The sequence below is a fragment of the Otolemur garnettii genome, unplaced genomic scaffold, assembly GCF_000181295.1.
Source record: "Otolemur garnettii isolate 467f Iridium unplaced genomic scaffold, OtoGar3 scaffold00052, whole genome shotgun sequence".
NCBI classification, from domain to species: domain Eukaryota; kingdom Metazoa; phylum Chordata; class Mammalia; order Primates; family Galagidae; genus Otolemur; species Otolemur garnettii.
The window spans coordinates 2,260,829-2,286,073 of NW_003852447.1; the positions used below are offsets into that span (position 1 = coordinate 2,260,829).

Below are 25,245 nucleotides of genomic sequence, written 5' to 3' on the forward strand. Positions count from 1 at the left end.
CTGGCAGAACCTTCCCTGTGACAGGCAGGGGACAGAGCTTAGTCTGGGATTTAATTTTTTTTTCAGTCTCACTCAATTTAAGAGACGTGGGTCAGTAGGGCCTTTCTTGCTTTTTTTCCCTGGCTGCAGAAATCAACATGGTAACACTGTCACAGGTAATTATTGAGTTACGCCTTGTGAACTGTGACTTGGATCGGCTTTGCCTTGATGTAGAAAAACGCAGCGGCTTGAAGTCTGTGACACTGGGGAGGTAGCCCTGGCTGCCCTGGAACTGTGTCATCCACACACATCTCCTGGGCACAGCCCAGGAGCACAGTCCTCAGTGAGCCGTCAGTGGACAGCCAGGCTCCTTCCTCACTGACCCAGAGGGAAACGTGCTCAGGAAGGTGTACACTGATTCATTTATTAAGATGACATAAGAAAAAAAAATGCCTAGGGAATTACCAGTTTGGTTTTGTAACTGCATTCGTTATTATCAACTGGAAATGAGGGCCATGTTCTGTGAGGGGGAGACGGGCTGTCTTTTTCTACCCCTATAATCTGCATTATTTTGTGGTCCTGACCTTTCCCCTCTAGGAACTTTGCTTTCCCCTCCATACAACATGAATGAGATCATCTTGGGCCAAACAGCCTTGAGAGACCATGAGGCCAACGAGCTCGCTTGTAACCAAGGGTTGTCTCAGCAACACAAAACATTCAGAGCCCGTCTGGTGGATAGTTTGTAAAATCAGGAGTTTGACGACAAGAAGCATTTCTATGTCAGCACGACAAACTGTCCCTCATGAGAACTTTGACATGGAGAGATGATTTTTATACGGAAGAAGTCTCCTGCTTTTTTCCAAAACTGGATGTATATTTTAAGATTGCTTTTCTGAGATTGAGATGACAACTTTATTTTGACACAAAAGAGGCTGCGAGTAGGAAGGGTGCCCACTAAAATGAGCGTGTTCAGAAGGAAAAGCAAACATTTCTGAAAGGGCATGTAAGGCAGGCCTGCTGGGGCAGGTTTGCATTGAAAGGGCTCTTTGCAGGGTTTCAAAAATAATCCTGCAGGAGCTGTGCAGAGGGGCTGACAGGTCACTGATGAAATGCTGAGACTTGAGTCGTGTCCCAGTGCAGGCATTGCGGGAGCTCAGGTGCCATCTCAGGGCCCAGGCTGAACATGAGATTGACAACAAAAAAAGCCCACACATCTCTGGGTTGTTTGCCAAAACCCTCTTGTGCTTCCTTTGTCATGGATAATGCATGTTCCAGAAGCAAAATTTGTTCTTTCTGGATGGAACTTACACTTGATTGTAAACCTGGATGCTTCTACTCAATGGCACTTCTCTTCAGGACCGCTTGAAATTTTAGCAAATCCGGAGAACTGGGTTCCCCCACTGGCTCTCCATCTGCATCTTGTTCTCATGTAAGAGACTTTCAGGTCCTTCTCAGCCTTTGGGGCATTTGAGATGCTTTTTCTCTTCTCACTAAAAATGCAGAGGGGAATTGTCGCTGTCCCCTGCCCACCAGTCTGGGCTAACCAAACCCAAACAGATGAACATTATGAAACAAACAGAGCCTCCTTTCTTAATCTTAATTTTTGACCTGGTTAACCCAGTTAGGAAAGAAAGCTCATCTTTCTGCTTGAGCAGAAATCCTTTCCAGTATGTCCACACAGGCCTGGAGAGCTGCATTACTGGGTGCGTTGGAGACATCTGAATGCTACGTCCCCCTCCTGGGTCGCGCCCTGCACCCAGAGGGAGAATGCTGGGGCCACATGCACAGGGTGTGTCCTGACTAGACCTGCCTGCCTGGGAGTGTGGTTTACACACAAAGCCAGCTCTCCCACCGCAGGCTACTTAAAGACCTAGCATTAATGTGAAAACTCATGCAGGAAATTATATGGAGACCTCAGTTGACTTCAGGAAAACACTGAAAGAAAGAAATCAGGCAGTAAGCTGAGGTTAGTCACCAGGTTGACCTCCCCTTCACTGGGCTCTCTGAGTGAGACCTGAGCCACTGAGATAAGAGCTGATCATTGACAGAGCGGCTGTGGGGCGCTTGCAGCCTCCTGTGTGCCAGAGGCAGCCTGTATTCAGGGCTGTGTGTTCACTGCTCTGCTGCTTGTTGGCAAACACCCTCTTGCATGGGCACCCAGCCCTCTCTCCTCTGTATACAGGTGTGCTCTGTGCCCGGCGTGATGACAAATAGTTCCAGTCGTTTTGCCGCTGCTGAGACTCTTGGAGAGGTCAATACACTGAGTTGAAGAAAAAGAATCTTTGAGGAGCAAAACATTTTGCTTTTGTTCATAATGCGGAAATTCTAGCAAGTGCTAATGATGACTTTGGCATCAAAAGGTATATAGAATGAACACCATTCCACTTAAGGAGATCGTACTTTCAAATTCTGACTATAAGCACAATCTAGAAACCACCTACATGTCCATAAATGTTGAGACTAGTTTTTTATTTTTTATGTTTTTGAGAAGAATTTAAAAAAAAAAGTTTGTAATGCCATGGAGTACCAGATAGCCACAAAATGCTTTGAGGTTGATCCTTCAGGACTAATATGAAAGGTACCAAATATATTAAGTACAAAAGGCAAGGTATGGGCTGATAGGTATGTATGATTCCTCTTATGTTTAAAAAATTATCTACATGTTCATATGTTTGATAGATACAGAAATTTTTTAAATCTCCAGAAGAAAGTGAATAGTCAAAGTGTGGCCCATGATAAGTTCAGATTTTGAGTGTTTAGAAAGCTTATAGCAATTTGACATTGCCACAGCATCCAAGTATATGATGTTGAAGTTAGAATTTATTTTTGTTTGTTTGTTTGTTTGTTCGTTTGTTTGTTTTGAGACAGAATCTCAAGCTGTTGCTCTGGGTAGAGTGCCGTGGCGTCATAGCTCACAGCAACTTCAAACTCACGCTCAAGCTATCCTCTTGCCTCAGTTTTTTTATTTTTAGTAGAGACAGGTCTCACTTTTGCTCAGGCCAGTCTCAAACTTGTGAGCTCAAGAAATCCACCCACCTCCGCCTCCCAGAGTGAACTTAGAATTTTTTTAAAACTGAGTTTTTACTTTATAGTCTTTGGGTGATTTTTGTAATTATTCTAGTAAGTAATTCTCACCGTATTGTACAGGAGTATTGGTCCATGAGGACTAGAAACAAGAAAAAGTTTATTCCCTTGGCTCAGAATGTTTCTATTCTAGAAATGTGAGCAAAGAATCCCATTTATACCTTTTTTTCACACTCTCTATGCTTCTGTATTGTTTGAATTTTTGTCTTGAATTTCTTTTATTATTAAACATTTGGAAACATTTATATTGGGTCGTAGAAACTGTACCAGGTTAATGTTCTTATCTCGTATATCTTTTCCTCACTCATTTTTCCTAACACCTCAACCACAGCACCTCTTCCACATGGCCTGTCTTCATGCTGTGAAACTGCTCAAGCTTCAAAAAGAAGCATTTCTTTGGGAGGATGGTCAAAGGGTGCCAAGGGGAGTGGGCAGGCAGTGACCAATCAAGAAAGACTGCCCACGTTTTGCATAAGAAGTTTTCTGCATCCTTGAGTGCAGCTGGAGTGAGATCCTCTCCCAGATGAGAACACTGGGCTCAAGTCTCATTAAAATCTCCTGACTGGATTACAGATCCAAAGTCCTCTGGGAAGCTTGCAAACCACGTAATGTTTCTCGCTTTGCATTTTCAATTATGCATCTTTGATTTAGCTGACAGATGTGAAGCCGCGTGCATAGCCAGGCAATCCCCTGGCGGCCACACATGTGCAGAGGGAGGCTGTCAAGCACCGCCTTCCAGCTCCATCTGGCATCCACTTCCAATCACTCAGGGCCTCTCTTCTCCATGCCCCTTCCCTCTGCGCCCCCTTCCCTCCTCCTCCCAGGCTCTGGCATGGTTTGGATGGACACACCCACATTTACTCAAGTCTCCTTTCTCTTTGGAGGAACTCCCAAGGCAAATGAGAACGGTGTGGTGTGCCGCTCTGAGAGACCATCTCTTTTATTACGGGATGGCACCACCCCAGCATTCCGTCAACCTTTTCAGTGTAGAAATCAGGTCAAATTCTGGCTCTGTCCCAACCATAGCTGCCAGGACCATATAGAGAAACATGTGGCTGGACACTTAGAAGCGCTTGGCTCAGCCCTGCAGGAAATCTACTTTTGGTGCTGAGTCCCAGGCTTGTTGCCATCTTGGTAGAGATGCCAGGCCTGCTCTACAGAATCTGCCCAGCCTCCAGGGGGAGAGGGAGAGCTCTGAGGCCTTCCTCAGGAGGCTGCTATGGAGCTGGTGTTGCCAAGCCCCACGGGAGTATGGGTTACATAGGGATCAACCACCAACACAGGGCATGACAGGGATGCAGAGGAGGAGCCATGTATGCAGTTGTGTGTAGATGCATGCACATGCAAGTGTTTTTGTGCACACACATGTGTGCATGGACTTGTTCTGAGCACAGTGTTGGTTTTTCATCATGGGTAATAACTTTGAATTCTTCTCCATTATCACACTATTGTGTTCTTTAGTGAATAGGGAACCTCAGTGCCTATGGCTACTTAAAAACTGTTTGGTGTCAGATTTATCTAATGTATGGATAAAGAATAAAGTTATTGAAGGAAATGTTAAAAAAAAAAAAAAGTATGGACAGAACAGATTTTCCCTCATTCATTATTATTTAATACATATGGGAGTGTGGTTCAGATCATGGCTTTTCAAGGGTCCAGACTAAATGGAATTCTCTGTTTTATGTCCTTTTTCTCTTTGTTTAGAATTGTAGATAGGGGTTTACATTATTTTAATTTAAATTTTTTATTTTAGTATACTATTTTGCTAGCACTTAAAGTTTTTGCTGTAAGTACCAACTTTAAAGTTCACAGTCATAGTTATTAAATGTGCATTTTTTAAAATTCCATTTTCTTACATCTTAGGTCTTCTGGTAAAAAATGTCATTATTCCTTCTTTGCCATGTATTTTGCCATTGATAGTAAAAATATGTCAGCATGAAGATTCTTGAACTCTGTGGAAAGACATACAAAGAATAAGTCGATGAATTTAAAACACCTTTCCTGTTAAATTTAACTTTTCCTTGTATTACACTTTTCTCTCTTTTTCTCCTTTTGTGGGCACTGTCTTTCATACTTTTATATCATGGCCTTATGATATAACTCTAGGAGTTCTTCTGAGTACCCACAGTGCATATTCTGTGTGGTGTGGCACAGGAAATAGACCACAGGCTTCAGGAGCAGAGAGCATGGGCTTCAACCCCATCTCAATTACATCTTAAATAGGTTACTTAGTATCTAAGAGCCTTTGTTTCCATGTCTGTAAATAAAGATGAAATGAGATTGTGTACATTAATCAACTCATCAGATCTTATATCCCTCCCCTTCTCCCCTTTAATGTACTTGGAATATTTATCCCTACCAACACCCACTGCCCCCCTTTCTTCTATCGTAGCCTTAAGGAAGTGGAAGAGTTTGTAGGTTTGCACAGTGAAGGCCAGAATCTGCTATAGAACCAGGAAGCGCTGATATCCCAGTTCGAAGGCCATCAGGCTGAAGAATTCTCTCCTAACTCTGGAGAAAGTCAGCCTTTTGTTCCCTCCGGGCTTCTGACTAACTAGATGAGGCCCACTGCATCATGGAGGGCCATCTGCTTTTCTCAGTCTACTGATTTAAATGTTACTGTCATCCCAAAACACCTTCACAGAAACACTTAGAATAACATTTGACCAAATATCTAGGCATCCTGTCAAACTGACACATAAAATTATCCTGGTGAGTAGATTCAGGTCAAAGTCAGTGGAAAATGGATTCGGGATTAAAGCAGGAAGGTCTCTCTACGATGGGAGAGCCATCCCAGGATTGGAGGGATACCCTGAAAGGTCTGGGATCCTGGCATGTAGAGGAGCCTGGTCATAAGCTATGTAACAAGTTGGTACGGACTTTATAGCGAGACACCAAGCTTCAGAGGAGAGGACTTAAAGGAAACCAAAAGGCTCTTTCTCATCCACAGATGCTGTGGTTCTGAAATTCTGCGTTTAAGACTGGCTTTGCTCCTAGGGAACCTTATCAAATTATTTGGTTTTAAACCTTCAGTGTCTTTGCAGTATGCAACCACTATGCATTATGTTTCCTTTTGGGAGAAGAACTTATTCTAAATAGCATAAAATGTTTTTAAAATTAATTTTTAGAGCATACAAGAGATTACCCTGCAAAAATCAAGGTTTCTCCATCTTCCTTATGTAAGAGCAAATCAAAAGGTCATAAACAGCTGCCTGGGATTCTCTCAAAATGTAGCGATTTGCTCCCCAAACTCCATTTTAGAATTTTCTCCCTTCCAATAGATTATACCTCTTCTAAATATAAGCCTTTTTGGCTCAGCAGGTGTCTTCTCGGCAAAGCCGCTGTCACCAAGGACCTGATCAGAATCAGTAGCCTCCTTCCATAGCAAGCAGTTACCCTTCTATTTTATTTTCCTTATCATTTTCCACTTTCTGCCATTTCCTAATTGGGTTAAAATATATTTACCCCCAAATTTATCATTTTAGCAATTTTTAAGTGTACATTTTAGTGGCATTAAGTATATTCACATTGTTGTGCAACCATTGCCACCATCCATCTCCAGAAATTTTTCATCTTCCCAAACTGAAACACTGAACTCAGTAAATAAAAACCCCTCAACTCCTTCTTTCTCCAGACACTGGCAACTTCCTTTCTCCAGACACTGGCGACTTTCTGTCTCTGTGTCTGGCTACCTCAGTACCACATAGAAATGGAATCATACGATATTTACCCTTGTGTGTATGGCTTATTTCACTCAACATGGTCTTCAAGGGCCACCCATGTTGCAGCATGTGTCAGAATTTCCTTTATTTTGAGGCTAATATTTTATTGTCTGTATATACCATATTTTATTTATCCATTTATACATCAATGGATCCTTAGGTTCTTTTCAGCTTTTGGCTATTGTAATTAATGCTATTATGTACATGGGTGTACAAATTATTTACTCAAGTCCCTGCTTTCAATACTTTGGGGTATACCCAGAAGTGGCATTTCTAGATCAAATAGCAAATCTATGTTTAATTTTTTGAGAAGCCACCAAACTGTTTTCCACGGTGGCAGCACCATTTTATATGCCCGACAGCAATGCACAAGTGCTCTATTATAGCCACATCCTTTACAACCGTTCTTATCTTCTGGGAGGGCGTCGTTTGTTTGTTTGTTTATAATAGCTGTCCCAATGGGAGTAACTTAATGTGATTTTGATTTGCGTCTCCCTAACAGTTAGTGAGAGTAATCTGGCATCATTTTATTCATATCTTTGTTGTTTCCCAGATTAATATGAAGGTACCTAATGATTAGGTTACACTGTTTGCATTAGTAAGGTAAAGTCCAAGTTGCAGTTGTATTCTTCACTCAGAAGGGTGCCATACACTCGTGCATTGTACGCATTGTGTGGGAATTTATTGAACTCTTCCTCCCCTTCCTCCTACTTGAATTTAATTGAGTTTTTCTCTCATGTGGGCCTGTAGCTATTAATCTACTCCTTTCAATTTAGTATTGAATACATGTGATGCTTGTTTTTATATTCTTGTGATACTCTGCTTAGAAGAATTGTTTTCCGAAGGGGAAAGAGGAAGTCATACTATCATTCTTTGCTGATGATTGATGATGTGATCATATACTTAGAAAACCCCAAGGACTCAATCATGAGTCTCCCAGAAGTAATCAAGAAATACAGTAAAGTCTCAGGATATAAAAATCAATGTTCACAAAGCAGTAGCCTTCATATATGCCAATAACAATCAGGATGAGAATCAAATCAAAGATCCAGTACCCTTCCCAATAGTATCAAAGACAATGAAATAGTTTGGAATATATTTTAAAAAGGACACGAAGGATCTCTACAGAGAGAGCTATGAAACACTGAGAAAGACATTTAACATTGTTAAAATGTCTAAACTACACAGAACAATCTATAGATTGTTGCTTGTTCTTTGTCTGGCTCCCCAACCAGATGTGGGCTTTGTGAGTATGAGAAATGTATCTGGGTTATTTACCTCTATATTCTTAATCCAGAGTTTTTGACTAGCACATAGTAGATACTCAATTATTTGTTAAATGAATGCGTGAATAAATTTACTGGAGAGAAAAATTCTAAATATGGACTCCAAATTAATCTTCAGGCACTCAGTTATTTGCCTGAGATAATAAGTAAATATCACCTTTCCATCATTCAACATTTCTTGAAAAATAGTAAAAATATATGCCTGTGCCTTTTCTGCCCAGATTGGTAAAATGTGGCTGATCTCTCTAGCTTCTGGAATTGATAATCAACAAAATTGAAATATTTTTGCTATTTTTATGACCAAATTAGATCTACTATTAATAATTGGTACCAGACATATATAGTAGGTGCTCACAAAATATTTGCTGATAAATCAGTAAATGGTCCTGAAAATAGTAGTGAGAAATGTAGATTGTATGTGACAGATGTGGAAGTCCCCAGGACAGAAGAGCCACAGTTACTGACTTTGGTGGGAATTGTAAACACCAAGATAATTCACAGGTCTTTTTGCTTTCAGTAATCAATTTAGAAGCTAAATCCGTAGCCAGATTGCCCATGCAATGTTGCTTTTCTAAAAATCAGTCTACTGTAGGACACCAGAGAAACTCAGCGTCTTTGTTTGGTTCATTCCTCAAAGCATAAGGCAAGCATTTCCCCACATTCTTCAGCTCAAATAGTAGGTGTGGTCCTGCTCGCCTTACAGCAGGGGCTACTTCCCGTTGTACCTGTTCTGCAAAGTGCTCCACTGTTAGCAGAATGAGAGAAGAATATCCTCATTTAAATTTTGTTCTAATGTTTAAACAAGGAAAACGTGCTTTGTGCCAACCAAGATTTCTGCTAGTCTTGATAGACAGAAGTAGAATGAAATAGTAATCTCCTTTGAGAAGAAGAAGGCAAGGTAGTAATCTGTTTTTGGAGTGTCTCTGTGTTGTTACTAAATCAACAGAAGAGGAAACCAAGAATTAGCCACCAGAGGAACAAAGTTCCTCCGGTCAGCCAGGCTTGCGGGGGTGCGATCCGATAAGCCATTTGGTGATGGTGGCTGGTGGGAATATCTGTAGCTTCCTAGTCTCAGGGGTCAGAAGTGACCCTATCAGAGGTGGAGAGCACACCTGCAATCAACAGTCTTTGGCTCAAACAAAGTGAGGGTACTCAACTATTAAAGAAAGTGAGAGAAAGTGGAGATGATCTCATGAAATTCCTGAAGGAACTAACTATCCAACAAAGGGCCTGAGTCCTTTGGTCTGCTTCCTAAGAGATAGACATTCCAGTAAGAGCAGCCCCACTTCATTAACCTAACAGGAAAGTTATCCTTTCTTTTGTTTCTTCTGTTTCTCCATGTGTAGCAAAGGAATTCTACTTTTCTAGGGAAGGAAATAAACCTCACAAAAGCCCCCTTAAGTTACATAGACTAGCCTTAAGTCACATGCTCATGTCTCATGTAATTACCACCTGGAAAATAAGCCCAGGTGAATAAATCAATCACACCAGGGCTGAAGATTTCCTGAGCACGTGGCCTCGAAGGTATGAACTCTAGAATTAGGCTCTGCCAGCCTGGAGAAGGGACGAGATGGACTGGATGGGTAAAAAGGCCTTTGTTACCCTGGTCTCGTGGCTGGTGGGGGATCATAACTCACATGAAGTCTTGGTTTCCATGGTTGCCACTTCTTAAAGTCTGCTTATATTCACTACGTCAGATGCCCAAAGCTTTCCTCACTGTTAGCCATTTGGTACTGTCTAGATGGGCCCAGCGGAACCAGAATAATGGATATTTGGTAGGAAAGTACAAGAGATTGATCTTGGAATACATCAAACTCCCACATACAATTTTCTATTCACAACACCATCAAACTGGGCCGGTGGGAATATAATGCATTTATCCTTTCCTCTAGTAAATATTTATTTATTCCCCTCTTTCCAAAGGGGAAAGAGGAAGTCACTCAGGCCTTATACTTAGTATACACTAAGCCAGAAAAAGCCCTCTGCTCTGTCCTCATGGAGCTGACATCTTAGTGGGCACAACAGAGAGTAAATACAATAACATAAGCAGGTAAATAATAAAGCATATCTGAAGGGATAAGATTGATTTTTAAAAAGGGCAGATAACTCTATATGAAGTTGGCACACTGTACCCCCAAAATGCATGTATACATGATCTATGTGTTTATGATTTAATAAAAAAAATGTTTTTAATTAGAAGGAATCAAATAAATATTAAGTACCTACAAAATAAAAGACAGAATAGAAAGTACACAGAGGTGAGGGTGCTGCAAATTAAATAGAAGGGAATTGAGGTCAAGCCTCACTGTGAATATCTGTGCAAAGATAGGAGGGAGGCCAACAGTAAGCCACGGGCTCTGTGGGGACAGGATCCTAGGCAAGATGCCACACATGGGGCTCGGTGCCTGGGGCTGAAGTGGCTAAGGCGCCAGCCACATACACTTGAACTGGAGGGTTCCAATCCAGTCTGGGCTCGCCAAACAACAATGAGGGCTGCAACTAAAAAATAGCCAGGCATTGTGGCGGGGTCCTGTAGTCCCAGCTACTTGGGAGGCAGAGGCAGGAGAATTGCTTGAGTTCAGGAATTGGAGATTGCTGTGAGCTGTAATGCCACAGCACTCTACCCATGGTGACAGCTTGAGGCTCTGTCTCAAAAAAAAAAAAAAAAAAAGATGCCACTCATGGAAAAGTGCTCGATGAGGTATGCCAGCCCAGGGGAGGAACATCCCAGTGCGCTTGGAGGGGAATGAACCAAGGAAAGAGCAGTAGGAGATGAGTGATGAGCAGAAAGACAGAACATAGTAGGAGGGAGAGAATGCCTGGGCCCCTTGAAGGGACTTCAGTTTTGCTCTGAGAGGAATGGGAAGACATTGGTGGATTGGGGGCAGACGAGTGACATGATCCAGTTTTTCTCTTAATAGATCCATTCTGGCACAGTTTGGAGTATATACTATAGGGAAACAGATTAGTAAACTGTTACAGTGATTCAAGTAAGATACCATCAGGGCTTGGGCCAGGGTAATAGAAATGAACAAGAGAAAGAATACAAACATGATTTCTAAGTTCCTGGAGAGGTGGAATTGTCATTCATTGATCTGGAGAATATTGTGGGTGGAATAAGTTTGTGGAGGGAGAACTCAGAGCTCATCTGGAACATGCCGAATATGAGATGCTTATCAGACATCTACTCAGAAATGCTGAGTAGGTGAACGGATCAACTGGTGATATGTGACAGCTATCGGCATAAGGGTGATAGGTAAAGTCATGGGACTGGATGAAATCACTGAGGAGAGGTGGACAAGGTTAAGAAACTAAGCCCCACAGTTGTCTTTTGCATTCTTTTTCAAGTGTTTTGAATTCTGTCTAGTTTAGCTGTCCTACAGGATATCCACTGAAGGAATTGGGAAGAGAAATAGTTAACCCTTCATTATTCATTGATAACAAAGTGGATGAAATAAACAATTTTTCAAAGTAATCTGTAAGACTGCCCCCATCCAAATGTCCTAAAGTCGTATAGACTTTGACTCACAAAATCCAGAAAGCTCAGTGTCTACCCATTTAACTTAGCCAGTTAAATAAGAACTCAACACTTCAAACAACTGGTGCAGAGGACTGTGAATAACAACAGGGGCTACAAACCTCAGCTCAGCTGTTCTTTCTTTCAAAAACCTGCATTTTCACTCCTTCCAGAAACCAAACAAAGCCTGGGGCAGAGGCCTTCAGCCAGCACTAGAGGTACAGTCCAGGAAGGAGCACTGCAGCCAGGGATAGAATGAAATTCCCCCACAGACTTGAGTCTGACTCTACCTGAGAACACGAAGTCAAAGCACAGTGGTCTAGAGCTAAGGCTTTAGGGTCAAGCAGTTCTGTGTTCTTCTCCCACCTCCACTACATACTGTTTGAGAAGAAAGTTGCTTAATTTCTCTAAGTCGGTCTCCTTACCTTTTTCTATAAAATGGAGATTATCTATTTCATGTAAAAACTAAGAGGAATAATTGTAAAGTGCTTTGCACAATTTTTGTTTCTATCGTTTCCTTAATTCCAATGAAAGTGCAAGCTGTTACAATAATCTTCCTTTGGAGCCTAATTTCATAATTGAAAGTCCACTAAATCAATCTGTATTTTGTACCCTACAAAATACTGTGGTCCAATGCTAGGTTATTTGACAGGTTGGGGATAATTGTTGCATTGCATTTAACTCCGGTACCACCAGGGGGCACCTCAAGAAATTAATTTAGGATTGTGTTGTAATAACTGGTGGCCAGAAAGAGTTAATTTGCTTCCAAAAGTGACTTATACTTTGGGAACAGCCTGCTCAGTGCACTTGGTGCACAGCATCTTGTCTTAAACAGGTATGATTTGGTTGTAACAGAATTCCACAACAGGGTGTGAATTCTTGAGGCACTGGCTCAGGCACTTAAGCAAGGTTCCATTTATAAAGGACACCTCTGAATTCTGAGGCTTTCTGCCCCAGTTGCAGTCCTATGCAGCCCTGCAGCTAGTCAAGCTACTAAATCAGGCAACTTTCAACAAAATACTAATTCATTTCCATAACCACTTGTACAGAAAAGGGACGTAGATAATATCTCTAGTCCAGCAGTAATGCTTTGGAATTAATTTGCTCGCCTTTTATACCAAGAGTCTTCCATGCCGGGTAAACAGATAACACAGGTTGAGTCAAAATTCCAGGCCAAAGAGTGTGACACTCACATTGCCTTTACTGACAAATCACATGAAATTGATGCTAACTGCCAGAGGATGGTGATAAAGCACAGGAATGGCCATTGTCCCTCAAGCAGTTTATAACCTGGATTAAGTATGGTAATCACATGGATAATGCAAACTCTACTCATGAAAATGTACAACTCACGCAGACTATTAATTACAATACCAAGTCAAGTCTGTATATATGGACATGAGGGATGTCCAGAAAGTATCCAGCCATGTGATATGAAAATCAGAGACGTACATGGCCGTATACTTTCCAGATAGCCCTCGTAGATATGTGGAAGGATACATATAGAGGTGTATGTATAAATGTGTGTATATGCAAGTTATACGAAGTTCCCTGAGTGTTATATGTGCCAGGCCTGTGTGTACATGCATGTCTAGATGGTAGCAAAGAAACCAGAATAATGGACATTTGGTAGAAAAGTAAAAGAGATTGATCTTGGAATACGTCCAACTCCCAGGTACAATTTTCTATTCACAACACCATTTTCAGTGTTCACTCTGGCAAACGAGGCTAGAGCAGGGGGTTTTGTCTGTTTTATTTACTGATGCATGTAACACAATGTTATCTGAGTGTTACTATGTGCCAGGCCTATAAGGTAATGTGAAAGGCAACATCTTGGTCAAATAATGCAGGCAGGTGCAATATCAAGATTCTCTCTACCCTACAGAGAAGGCTTCTTGGAGCAAATGAGGATACTAATAGATTTGGGGCAATGTGACTACTGCACTGTATCAACATTGGGCCCTAGAAAGAGATGTTTAACCTAGCACTTGGCACAAAGTACACTGAGTGAATGAGCGAATAGACGTACCATAGTTACATCATGAATGGGAAGGACAGAAGTGAAAATCAGAGATCAGAAAAGTGGGGCCAGTGAGAAGAAAATGGAAGTGATCACAATGGAATGAGGAATTTCCCCAGTGGGACTCAGTTAGCAAAGAGCATGCTGGGAGCTGGCTGGAGAAGGACTTTTTGACTCCATGATCACGTCGTCTTTCCTGGTTTTCTGTTTCTATCCAAGAAATAGAGATTTAGTTTGGGGGGTTTTTTTGTGATGTGTTGAGTCCTTTCCCTCACAGGTGCCATCCACATAAGTGAAAGACTGCCCGTAAATGATTCTTATTTCCCAATGGAAATGCGTTGATTTTTGTGAGCAAGGTGGTTGGCTCACTGGAAATTAATACCCTCACACCATGTAGTCAGTTTTAAATAAGTCTCTTCACTTTTAGGTTGGTGGGGCTATGAAAAGTCATTTCACCAATATTATTTACTTTTGTTGCTCCTCTGATAGCTTTTTCACTTTTTCTTTCGTTGGTGTTTTCTATCAGGGTTCTGGTTCTTATATCACGCTAATGCCTTCCTTGGGCTGAACTGAGCAACATGTTTTGTGATTTGAGTGTCCTGCCAATTTTCCAGGGAATGGAGCCTTAGACCTACCTCCTAAATGGTATTGACAGCTCAACCAAATTTTTTATATCTCAGAATATCAAAGTTGTAGTTTATTTTAGATGTACCAACTAAGTTTAATTCTTGTGGTGAAGTCATACTGAAAATTCAATTCAAAATATGTGTTCAGGAAAACTTGAAAGAATTCTTCTATACAGCATATAATGAAAGTGGTATGTTTGAGGGTAACAAATAGATCCAAGGACCATATGCAGAAACTTAATTGAATTAATCCTTAGTGCTGACTGATAAAAGCTATGTTGTTTGTGCCTCACGACCTGAAATGCATTTGCTACTTTTATGTTATAATGTTGGCTAAAAGTTATATTGCATTTCCTCGAAGTTCATTTGCTACTTTTAAAATAAGAATCTGTGGCACTCTTTTTGAGCTGTTTTTCTTCTCTTTTGACAAATACATAGTTTTTCCTCTCTCTTTTGCCTAAGTGAAAATGGCCCCCAAATGCAGGCAATTTTGTGAAATTCAGATCGCAAACTGTACTGTGCATATAATTCAAATTATAGAGCCAGGAACCCCACTTTTTCATTTGGGTTCTATGAGCTACTAAGACTTGTGGACTGAAAATGATGTCAAAATAGTGCCCTGAAGATGTAGTGTCAGCACCAGAATTTTGCCCTGGGATACATGGTCAGTTGATCAGTTGAGCAGTGGAAACCTTGCGCTCGTAACCCTGGGCTGAGCTCAGCCCTCGTTGTTTTAATTACAGAGCCACAGTATGTGGGTAAGGAACTTGGATTTGACAGCAGCAGAAGAAAGAGGATATTGTATGCCTTCAATCAGCTTTGTATTAGGAGATCCTTAAAGGGAAAATTATGTGAGGAAAGAAGGAGGAAGAAAACAAACAATCAGCAAGATCCCGATTTTGATATAATTTGGAGAAAATGACTGATTTGAATTGGTCATGTTGCCAGAACAGATGACTCAAGGCTTCCAAACAAGAAATGGAAATCAGGAGGATGCCTGAAGCCTGAAAGAAGAACAAATTGTGAAGATGTGATTGACTAGAAGGCTTCAAAATCAACTGTAGCAAAGATGAGCTTGGATCATTGCCCAGAACAGAACTGAATGGTGATGTTCATTTGCGTCCTGGCTGTTGAAACAAAATAAAATGTAGTAATTGTGCTCTGTTAGGTATAAAGATGTGTTAATGCTCTCCAGTTTCCCCATCTGGGGATCTGGTGTCACTTTCCTTGTCGTTCCTATTTCATGCTTCATCGGTGAGTATTATCGCTGCTCTGGACGCTTACAGAATGTTGGAGTTTTTGGCAAACAAGTGGGATCCAGGTGAAAGCATCCCTCTCACGCTGTGTGTGTTGCAGGTGGCTTGGAAAATCGCTTTTCAACTTGGAAATCATTTCTTTAATTGACATTTTCAGGCATTGCTATCCTTTCCAGTATGGTGGTCATCTCAGCTCCCAAAACACTTTACCTCTTACAACCAATGAAAGCCTCCGATTTCACAGGCAGCAGATTTATACATTGATCTCTTCCTTTCTTAGTAGAGAAGCTGTTTTATTCTGTCTTTCTGACAGACAGCAGGGTTTGACTCTCTCCAAAGTTCAGCTGTGATGCAGCTAGACTGTTTTCCTTGCTCATTGGGAGCTACAAAGAAAACAATAATTCTGTACAGTTGCCTTAACAGCAAAACCAATAAGGGGATGACTCTAAGGGGGAAAAGAAGAGACTGATGGGACGTGTGAATTTTCCGCTTCTTTCTAGTTTCTTTACCTGAGTCAAATTTTGGGAATGTTAAGCCATCTCCTGTCTAACTGCTATTTACCAGGATGTCTTCAGATTTCAGTAGCTAACTTAAAGCAAGTCACTTTTTTACAGTCATCCAAATGGACTAAAGATGTTGCCAAGTACACAGTGTTTAATTAAGGACCTGGCTGGCTATCTGGTATCTCAGGGAGTCTAAATTTTAGACCTCAAATCAGGGTAACCTAAACCTGGATCCTACTAATGACAGGCAGCAGGAAAGCGTCTCCGGGGGCTGAACTTGCTGTAATGAGTCCCCAAGACTGGACACATGCTGGAACTCACAGGAAAAGTCCACATTTCCTTGCTCCCACATAGTCAGTGTCTTTTCACTGGTTGTTCTATGACCTTGTCGCCACCTACATGTTAAGTAGTTTTCATACTTTAAAAACAGGGTGGGGGGTTGTGGGAGAAATGAGAGGTAAAATTATTGCAAGGGGTTGGTTGGCATGAATCTGTAGTTCAACTAAGCTACGTGTAAGCTGTGTCTTTGAAGAGAACACATGCAATGTAGTGTTTGATCTTCATTTTATGGATGTACATAAGTAATACAAGGCTTGTTTTGATTGTACAATTAGAAACAAATGCAATCCAGCGTCACAGTACTTATTCTGTGTGCACTTAGGTTGGTGAATGATAACTCTCACTGGTGTCGGAACCATCATAATCTAGTGGTGTTGGAGATCTGGTAGCCCTTCCTCGCGTGTACTGTCTGGCTCTGGTTGGCCAGCCTTTCCAATTTCCATTTGTGGCATGAGGGTCTCTCACAGATAATCATGCTAATGGGATAGGGTTTTAATGTGTGATAGAGTCCCTGAGAAAAACAATATAGAACCATTTCTTCAAATGGTTCTCACAATCTCCTTCTAAATGCTTTGCTTAACATTGACAGTTATCTTCAATATAATTATGATTTTTTAAATATCAGTCTAAGACATTTCAGAAATGGAGATGCTAAAGGCATGTGTATCAAAATGCTTTTAGTGGATGGCACCTGTGGCTCAGTGGGTAGGGCACCAGCCCCATATACCGAGGGTGGCGGGTTCAAACCCGGCCCCACCCAAACTGCAACAAAAAAATAGCTGGGCATCGTGGGGGGTGCCTGTAGTCTCAGCTACTCAGAAGGCTGAGGCAAGGGAATCGCCTAAGCCCAGGAGTTGGAGGTTGCTGTGAGCTGTGTGATACCATGGCACTCTACTGAGGGTGATAAAGTGAAACTCTGTCTCTACAAAAAAAAAAAAATGCTTTTAGCTGTAGTTTAGCGGAAGACATCACTAAAAGTAGCTCAAATAGTAAAGATTTATTTTTAATTTTACATAACTGGAATCTGGAAGTAGGAAACTTGGAAGCTTGGAAGCTTGAGTCAGTTAACAATACAGCCAACCAAATGTGAGGTCCACATTCTTGGCATCTTTCTGCTTGGCTGTCCTTGGCTTGAGGGCACTGATATCTCAGCCGACTGTAGTATATAGGCATCTCGTGCAGCTAGGGCAACACCTAGCAAAGAAAAGGGACTTTCCTTCGTGTGTTTCTTTTCCTTAGACTGGAAATCCATGACTTCCATCATATGTTCTTGCTGGTCCCCTGGGCTAGGTTTGGGTCATATTCTATGCTTTACCCTCTTTCTAGCAAGGGAATGAGCCCACTATGATTGGCTTGAACAATCTTGCTTTCCCCTGTGGATCAGAGGGAGGCTCTTCCCCACAGGCACAGGGGGTGGTGACACCTGCACTCTGAGGAGCAAGGGGAATGTCTTGGTAAGCTGTAGGCTCCGTGTCACAGGCAAAAACCACATAAAAGCAGAATAAGCAGTCCATATGTGATTAAAAACATCCATTCTTTACCAGAAACGTGTATCTCCTTCTTAAAACATTACAATTTTTTTTTGTTTCTTTGGGATTCAGTATATCACATTTAGCATTAAGAAATTGTTCAATAATTTCCTAATCAAGTCAAAAAAAAAAAAACTCATCAGCTTGAGCCCTTGTCCAGATGTTCTTGCCTACATTGTGCATGTGAGTCTTCTGGTTGGAGCAGGCCAATCTTAACTGACAAGAAAGCTCTTCCTCTGAGATGTCGTGGTCTAGGGGTTCTGCTGCAGCCACTTTGGCTGCTGGGGTCACCATGTTTACTTTCTGGATCCAGGGCTCTAGGTTGTAAATTATAAATGCAACTCAAACCTATTTTAGTAAAAAGGGGAATTAATTGGAAAGCTTACTGAGTATCTCATAGAACCAAAGACAGAGGTAAACACTAATATTCAAGAAGGATTGAGATGTAACTAAGCTTAAAGAAACTCTGAAAGCCTGGTGACATTCGTAAGACCAGAGCTTCTCTTCTGGCTTCTATGTCTCACAAACGGTGGCTTCCTTCTTTTTTAACACTGCAGATTACAATTCTCCAAATGACAGAAGGCATGACTGCCATCGACATCCTAGTTTTATATCTTAGAGCTTTAACTGGACAGAACCAGACTGACCTTTTCACTTCCAGTTCCAAAATCCTAAAGAAAAACTCAGAGAACTCTAGCTTGGATCACATTTACTAGGGTGAAAAAGTACAATGCCATTTGATCCTTTTGGATGAGTTGCCCAGTCAACTCCTGCCTATAAGCAGTATCATACTGTACAAAGGCTGTCTATAGGCCCTGAGGATTTCTTATAAAAACTGTTCATTTACTGTTAAGAAGCTCAGAATGGTAGGATGGGGGTAGGGGGGACAGTTGCACATGAAAAGGGCCCAGCAGAGAGAAGGGGAGGAGGACGCATCACAATCACACATCAACACATCAAGGAAGCACAGCCAGCATTGCCAGCATGAGGCAGAGGGATCTACACCTCCCAGGTCCTTTCAGATTAAATCCTCATGCTTCTCCCAACTGCTTCTTCTTCCCGCCTGCCTTACACCCCTGTTTAATATTTTCTCCCATCACTTTTTTTTTTTTTGAGACAGAGTCTCACTTCACTATTGCCCTCAGTAGAGTGCTATGGGTATCATAGCTCACAGCAACCTCAAACTTCTCGACTCAAGTGATCCTTTTATCTCAGCCTCCCAAGTAGTTGGGACTACAGGTGCCCACCACAATGCTCAGCTAGTTTTTAGAGACAGGGTCTTGCTCTTTTTCAGGCTGGTCTCAAACTCCTGACTTCCAGCAGTCCATCTGTCTTGGCCTCCCAGAATGCTAGGATTACAGGTGCAAGCCTGCAATGGCTATACCTGCTCTCTTTTGGTTTCCATTTACATTGAATATTGAGTCTGTGTGAGTTATTATGGGTTAGATGTGTTTCCTGGAGACAGCAGATACTTTGTTTGTATTTTTTCCATCTATTCAGCTAGTCTGTGTCTTTTGAGTAGAACATTCAGACAGACCATTTATGTTGAGTGATAGCATTGATATACGAGATGCTGTTCTGTTCATCACCAACATGATGAACAGAACAGCTTTGTTATTAACTTTGTTTTCCTCTTGTGCTATAGTTCTATATAACCGGTGAGCTTTGGGGTGATTTTGCAATGTTAGGTATCTATTTGTGCTGATCCATGTATAATGCAATTATGAGTATTTCCTATAAGGCTGATCTAGCCATGACAAATTCCCTCAGTGTTTGCTTGTCTGGAAAAGTCATATTTCTCCATCATTCATGAAACTTAGTTTTGCAGGATACAAGATTCTTGGCTGGCAGTTGTTTTGTTTAAGAAAACTGAAGATGGAGCACCAATTCCTTTTTACTTGTAAGATCTCTGCTTAGAAGTCTGCTGTTAGCCTAATGGGTTTCCCTTTGTAGGTTAGTCATTGCTTTCCTCCTGCTGCTTGTAGAATTTTCTCTTTTATTTTGACTTTGTGAAGGTTGATTGCCATGTGTTTTGGAGAGGTCCTGTTTGCTATAAATCTTCTCAGTGTTCAGTAACTATCTTTTATTTGTATCTCTGGTAATACCAGGGAAGTTTTCCTCAGTAATTCCCTTGAATAGATTTTGTATGTGTTTTGCTCTTCCTTCTCTTCTCCCTCAGAGATTCCTATAATTTGTTTATTAGTTTGCTTCAGATGGTCTCATATTCCTCTAAGTAATCTTTAGTCTTGTTTATTTTCTTTTCTGTATCTTTGAATGACTAAGTTAGTTCAAGAGCCTTGTCTTTGGGTTCTTTCTTCTGCTTGTTTAGCCTGTTGAAGCTTTCTGCTGTATTTTGAAATTCTGATAATGACTCTCATTTCTTTAAGTTCTATTATATCTTTTTTTATGCTGTTTAGCTCTTTGGCAACTTTTATACTTTTTTCATTGAATTCCTGGAATATTTTTTGGCTTCTTTTTCACTTTTCAACTTTCTCTTCAGTTCCATTCATCTTACTTGCCATGTTCTTAATTCCATTTCTGACATTTCAACAATTTCCTTGTGGTTGTGGTCCACTACTATAGATCCATTGTGATCCCTTGGATGTATCTAAATGTTTTGTTTTACATGTTGCCAGAGTTCTCTTGCTGGTTTCTTTTCATCTGAATCTTCTTCTCTCAGCTCAGGACTGATAGGTTTGCATGGCACCCATTCTTTGCTGGGAACTTTCCTACTTAACAAGGAGAAGGAGAGGTCCCTAGGTGGTGCTTTTGTCTCCTAGTCTGAAATGTTGATTTGACAGGGCAGGGGAAGGTGCACTGAGAGCCTATAGTACATCTATTCTGGTTTGTCCCTTTCCCTGTAATTGTCACATTTCAATTCAGTGCTAATATCACCAAATGATATTCTTCATTTGGTGTGGTGGTTTGTTCCCCAGATTGTTGTTGGAAGCTTGAATTAGAGGCTGAGTAAGACCCTCTCCGTGGAAACTGGGATTATTGGAAATTGCTCTGCCCAGGGTCTCCCCTCTCAGGTGACGATGACAGCTGAGTGAGACGATCTAAGAAGAGGTTATGAGTATCTGGGCTGTTGACCTTTGGTTGAAATAGGTCCAGGTATAATGGCAGAGGAGTGTTGGACCTCAGGTAGTTCGGCAGGCCCAGCATCAGTGGTCATAAGTTGGAGGGAGTTTCTTGGACTCCAGACCCAGTACTGGAGGGTAGAATCATGGACCTAGCAGGAGCACTGGAGCTAAAGGGGCAGAGGCAGAGCTTCAGAACCCAGGGGCAACGCTGGAGACTCACAGGGGTGGAGCCATGCTCTCAACAGCTGTGAATAGATAGAGCCTCAGACCCACTGGCTGCAGAAGCCTCAAAGCTTCTTGGCCTGGACACAGGGCAGGAGTTACAGGCAGCACCATGGGAAGAGACCACAGTGGCAGGAACCACAGAGGTAGAGCCACTTGGGTGGGGGTTGGTTCCAGCAGCACAGGTCATACCTATACTTTAGAATTATAATAAAGGAAAATCTCATTATTGCTGTGCCACAGGGAAAAACTGGAAATACTTTAAAATTGGTTGCTCTATTCATAAACAAAGGCAGAATTACCTGTTCTCTAATTCCCTCACTTACATAAAATCTATTATTTCTCCAACAGGTTGTTTGGCTTTTATAAGGGAATCCTACCACCCATCTTGGCTGAAACACCAAAAAGAGCAGTGAAGGTGAGCACAAATGCCTTCCCACCAAGCACAAGCAGGGAATATCATTAAATATCATGAGGTAGCAGCCTCCAAATTGAAACCTGCACAACAAACCATGGGACATTAATGTGAATTAAACATAGAACAATAAAAACTTTAATGCAGAAATTGTAGCATGATTTTTATCCTGATTAAATTGGGTCAATCTCTCAAATATGTAGGTCAGTTTATAGACTTTTTTCAGGTAAAAGTACTCCGTGTTTTTTTTTTTTTTTTTTTAGAAGAAGCCTCAAGCTGTCACTCTGGGTAGAGTGCCATGGTGTCATCATAGCTCACAGCAACCTCCAACTCATGGGCTCAAGCGATCCTCTTCTCTCAGTTTTTTTCTATTTTTCATAGAGGTGGGGTCTTGTTCTTTCTCAGGTTGGTCTCAAACCTGTGAGCTTGAGCAATCCATGCACTTCAGCCTCCCAGACTGCTAGGACTACAGGCGTGAGCCACTGCAGCTGGCCTAAAAGCACTCCCTTGTAATGGGGAATTTACTCAAAAAACAACACGGTAAATGAAACTCATATAATCAAATCACAAAATAGCTTGGGCCTTTACTCAAAGCAATTCAGAAATTTTCCTTTGGTTAATAATTATTAAAGAAAAGGAGAGAAAGCACAGAGGGGAGAGAGATGTAGACAAACCTTTCTCCCTAAGTCAGTCCCATTTTATGAACACAGTGAACTAACACACTATCCATGTATTTGTTTGTATATGATTTTCATACAGTGCATTTATTTGCCATGCCAACTTCATTTTGTCCCCTAGTTTTCTCTGTTACTATTCTCTATTCTGATTCTTACAAAGTAATACTTTCAGTACCCTGATTTCCATTTCTGGAACCACATAAACTGTGGGGTTTATGTACTACTGGCTAGTTTAGTATTGAATAGAAACAGGAGATTTGGTAGAACCTCCAGGAGCAGAAGAACTAAATCTGATGCCTTTTTTATATCTTCTCTCAGACAAAGGTCCTGAGGCGCTCTGAGTAGCACTGCTTCCCTTCCACACACCACCACCGTCACCAAATGTGGCTTTATCTTCCCATTATAATGGTAACATAAACTTCAACTAAAAGACTTCCTTTCCACCTTACATAATGCTTTTTTCATATGCATTACTCAATTTGTGTTCCCACTGCTCCTGAAAGGCAAGAAGGGGAACAGCTCATATAATTTTGCTGAGTAAAACAAGAGGGTGACTGGGTTAAAAAAATTATGATAAAATAACCAGCATACATACCCAAACATCAAACTTTTACAATATGTCAAAATAGTAATTCAATAGGATTTAATTCACATGCAGAATTTAGAAAGCAAAGCTTTAGTGCATACTTTCTCTACAAATTCATCATCTTAGTTGCTATGGATCTTGTAATTTTGTAATATTACTTTAATACAGATTTTGTTTAAGGATCTGAATTACAGTAGAGAATCTGGAAAAAGTTCACCAAAGTACACAAAAGAGCCGAATTGAATTATGAAATGGCTTTACTTGATAAAAGATTGCCCAAGTAAACAAACAGAGCAGAGTTCCTGTTCAAAAGGAAAGTCACTTTGTCTCCATGGAATAATATATTCGTTTGTTTGGTGTTTTATATGTATAAATAAAGTAAATTATAATTAGAGTTTTTCCTAATTATATTTTCCCTTAATACTATATATCAGAGAAATTTTAAACTTTAAAAGGATTAAGGTTTATCAACATTGAATAATCTTTTACAGGGGAAAAAAATGGGGCTTTACAAAACTCAGTTAGTCTCTACTTTAAAAAAGCACTGCTCCCTGCCAGAACAATGGTTAACAGATGAACTTTTGGGCAAGTGGATATGGTGCATGTGTCCCAGACATCTTGTTTCAAGTAGATTTTACCTTAAAGTTATTGAGACATATGGTAAGGACGTCGGCTTTTTAAGTATAACTTGGAGTTGAGTGTATCTTTGCCAGATGGATAGCACTACTTTTGCAACACAATTTATGAAAACATTCATTTTATAGATATTTATCTTAGGATTTGTGAGGAAAGCAATCACCTGATTGCAGCGATTTCATACATCATAAACTCCTTCATTGTGAGTCATCAAAGTTTCGTTCAGGAAAAAAAATATTCAGAGGCTGTGTTTGTGTGTGTGTGTGTGTGTGTATTCCTTGGTACTGAAACTTCAGTTACAATCGTTACCATAATCAGAAACAGATAATTTTAAGTTTTTCTGTACTTTATTCTTTGAAATGAGATCCATCAATAAAATAAGAGGACTCATTGGTACCAAGTAGATGAAACGTCTCCTTTCACAAATAAGAATTAGTATTGTAGTTAGCAACAAGAAAGAAGACCTCAGAAAGAGACCAACTGATCCTTCAGAGATGGGAAGCACTATGTTCAAGTTTACAGGATCTAATTTTGAGCTTCGCAGATCTAGAAATACCATTTTTCCACGCTCTGATTCCCAAGGACTGCCTCAGGCTAACCAAACTCACAAGAGATTAGAATTTGTGAAGGCTGTTTGTTCACTACTGTATACCTGCACCACTCATGGTGTCTACACATGGTAGATGTTCATTTGATCTAAGATGAATAAAGAAAAGAAAATAGAGAGAGAGAAGCAAAAAGAAATTTATATGTAGAGAGAAAATTCCCACATTTACTATTTGGAGTATCTGGAAAGCCAAGACTTCCACTTCTGCTCAAAGTGGAGTAACAGGGACCAGATTTTCTCTCCCACCCAAATAACAACTAAACAAATGAATAAAATACACGAAACAACAGTTTTCAAGACATCAGACTATGAAGGATAATAATACCTGAGAGATAGGAAACAAATGAGACAGCCTATGATTGCCCCTGCTTACTGCCTTGAGAGAGTTTCCAGGCTCAGCTTAGGGAGGGGAAACCCAAGCAGAGCCCTGTGGGCTCCCTGGGTTGAGAAGAAGCTGGGGAGGTGGAGGGTGGGGGTGGGTGCCTGGGAGAGCAAAGCAGCCAGAGTTCACAAGGGAGAGCACCAGGGAAGAAGAGCTTCAGAGAGGGAGAACTCCTGAGACCTCAGAGGGACCCCTCAGGTATTCTGCTGAATCCTGACCAGTGCGTGTCTGTGAAGAGACCATCAAGGCCTGGGAAAGAACCTTGCCAAAAGATTGGAGAGAGCAGTACTCAGCAGTCACATGGGGCTGGGAATGACACCTGTCCCCACCAGCCAAACAGGAAAGCCTCCCAGTTCACAGAGCATTGAGAGGAGTGCTCAGAAGGGTCTTCCCTCAGTGGTAGGGAAGAACTAGCCCTGGACTGAGCATTACCCCAGTCCCACTGTTTAAAAAGAAGACTCAAATGGACGCAAGTGCTTCCATGTAATTTAACTGTGTCCCAGAACAGAGTATCCAGACGGGCAGGTTAATCATCAGGTTGTTTAGTGAGTATGGATAAAAAGGAAGGGGACAGGTGGAATGCTGGCTGGTTCAGCCAGGCAGTGTACTGACCTCCCCTGCCCTACCACAACCTGACACTTCTTCAGAGACCACATGGCCCATAAACACAGCCAGATTGCAAATTTCTAGATTCCAGTATAGGGGCTATATATAGCATAAGTAATTTGGATGACAGATTTTCCCCAAACCTCAATTACGCATGAATGAATGTTTTC

The 25,245-nt window shown here is 41.2% G+C and overlaps 1 protein-coding gene across 1 annotated transcript in view; it reads left to right on the forward strand.

Annotated features, from left to right (window-relative positions):
- The window catches only part of SLC25A21 (solute carrier family 25 member 21), a 490,894-nt gene that overhangs the window by 417,926 nt on the left and 47,723 nt on the right, over window positions 1-25,245 (forward strand). The window contains exon 4 of the mRNA XM_012806452.2: window positions 21,518-21,584. Within this exon, the coding sequence (XP_012661906.1) occupies window positions 21,518-21,584 (67 nt within the window). The remainder of the gene's footprint in view (window positions 1-21,517; window positions 21,585-25,245) is intronic.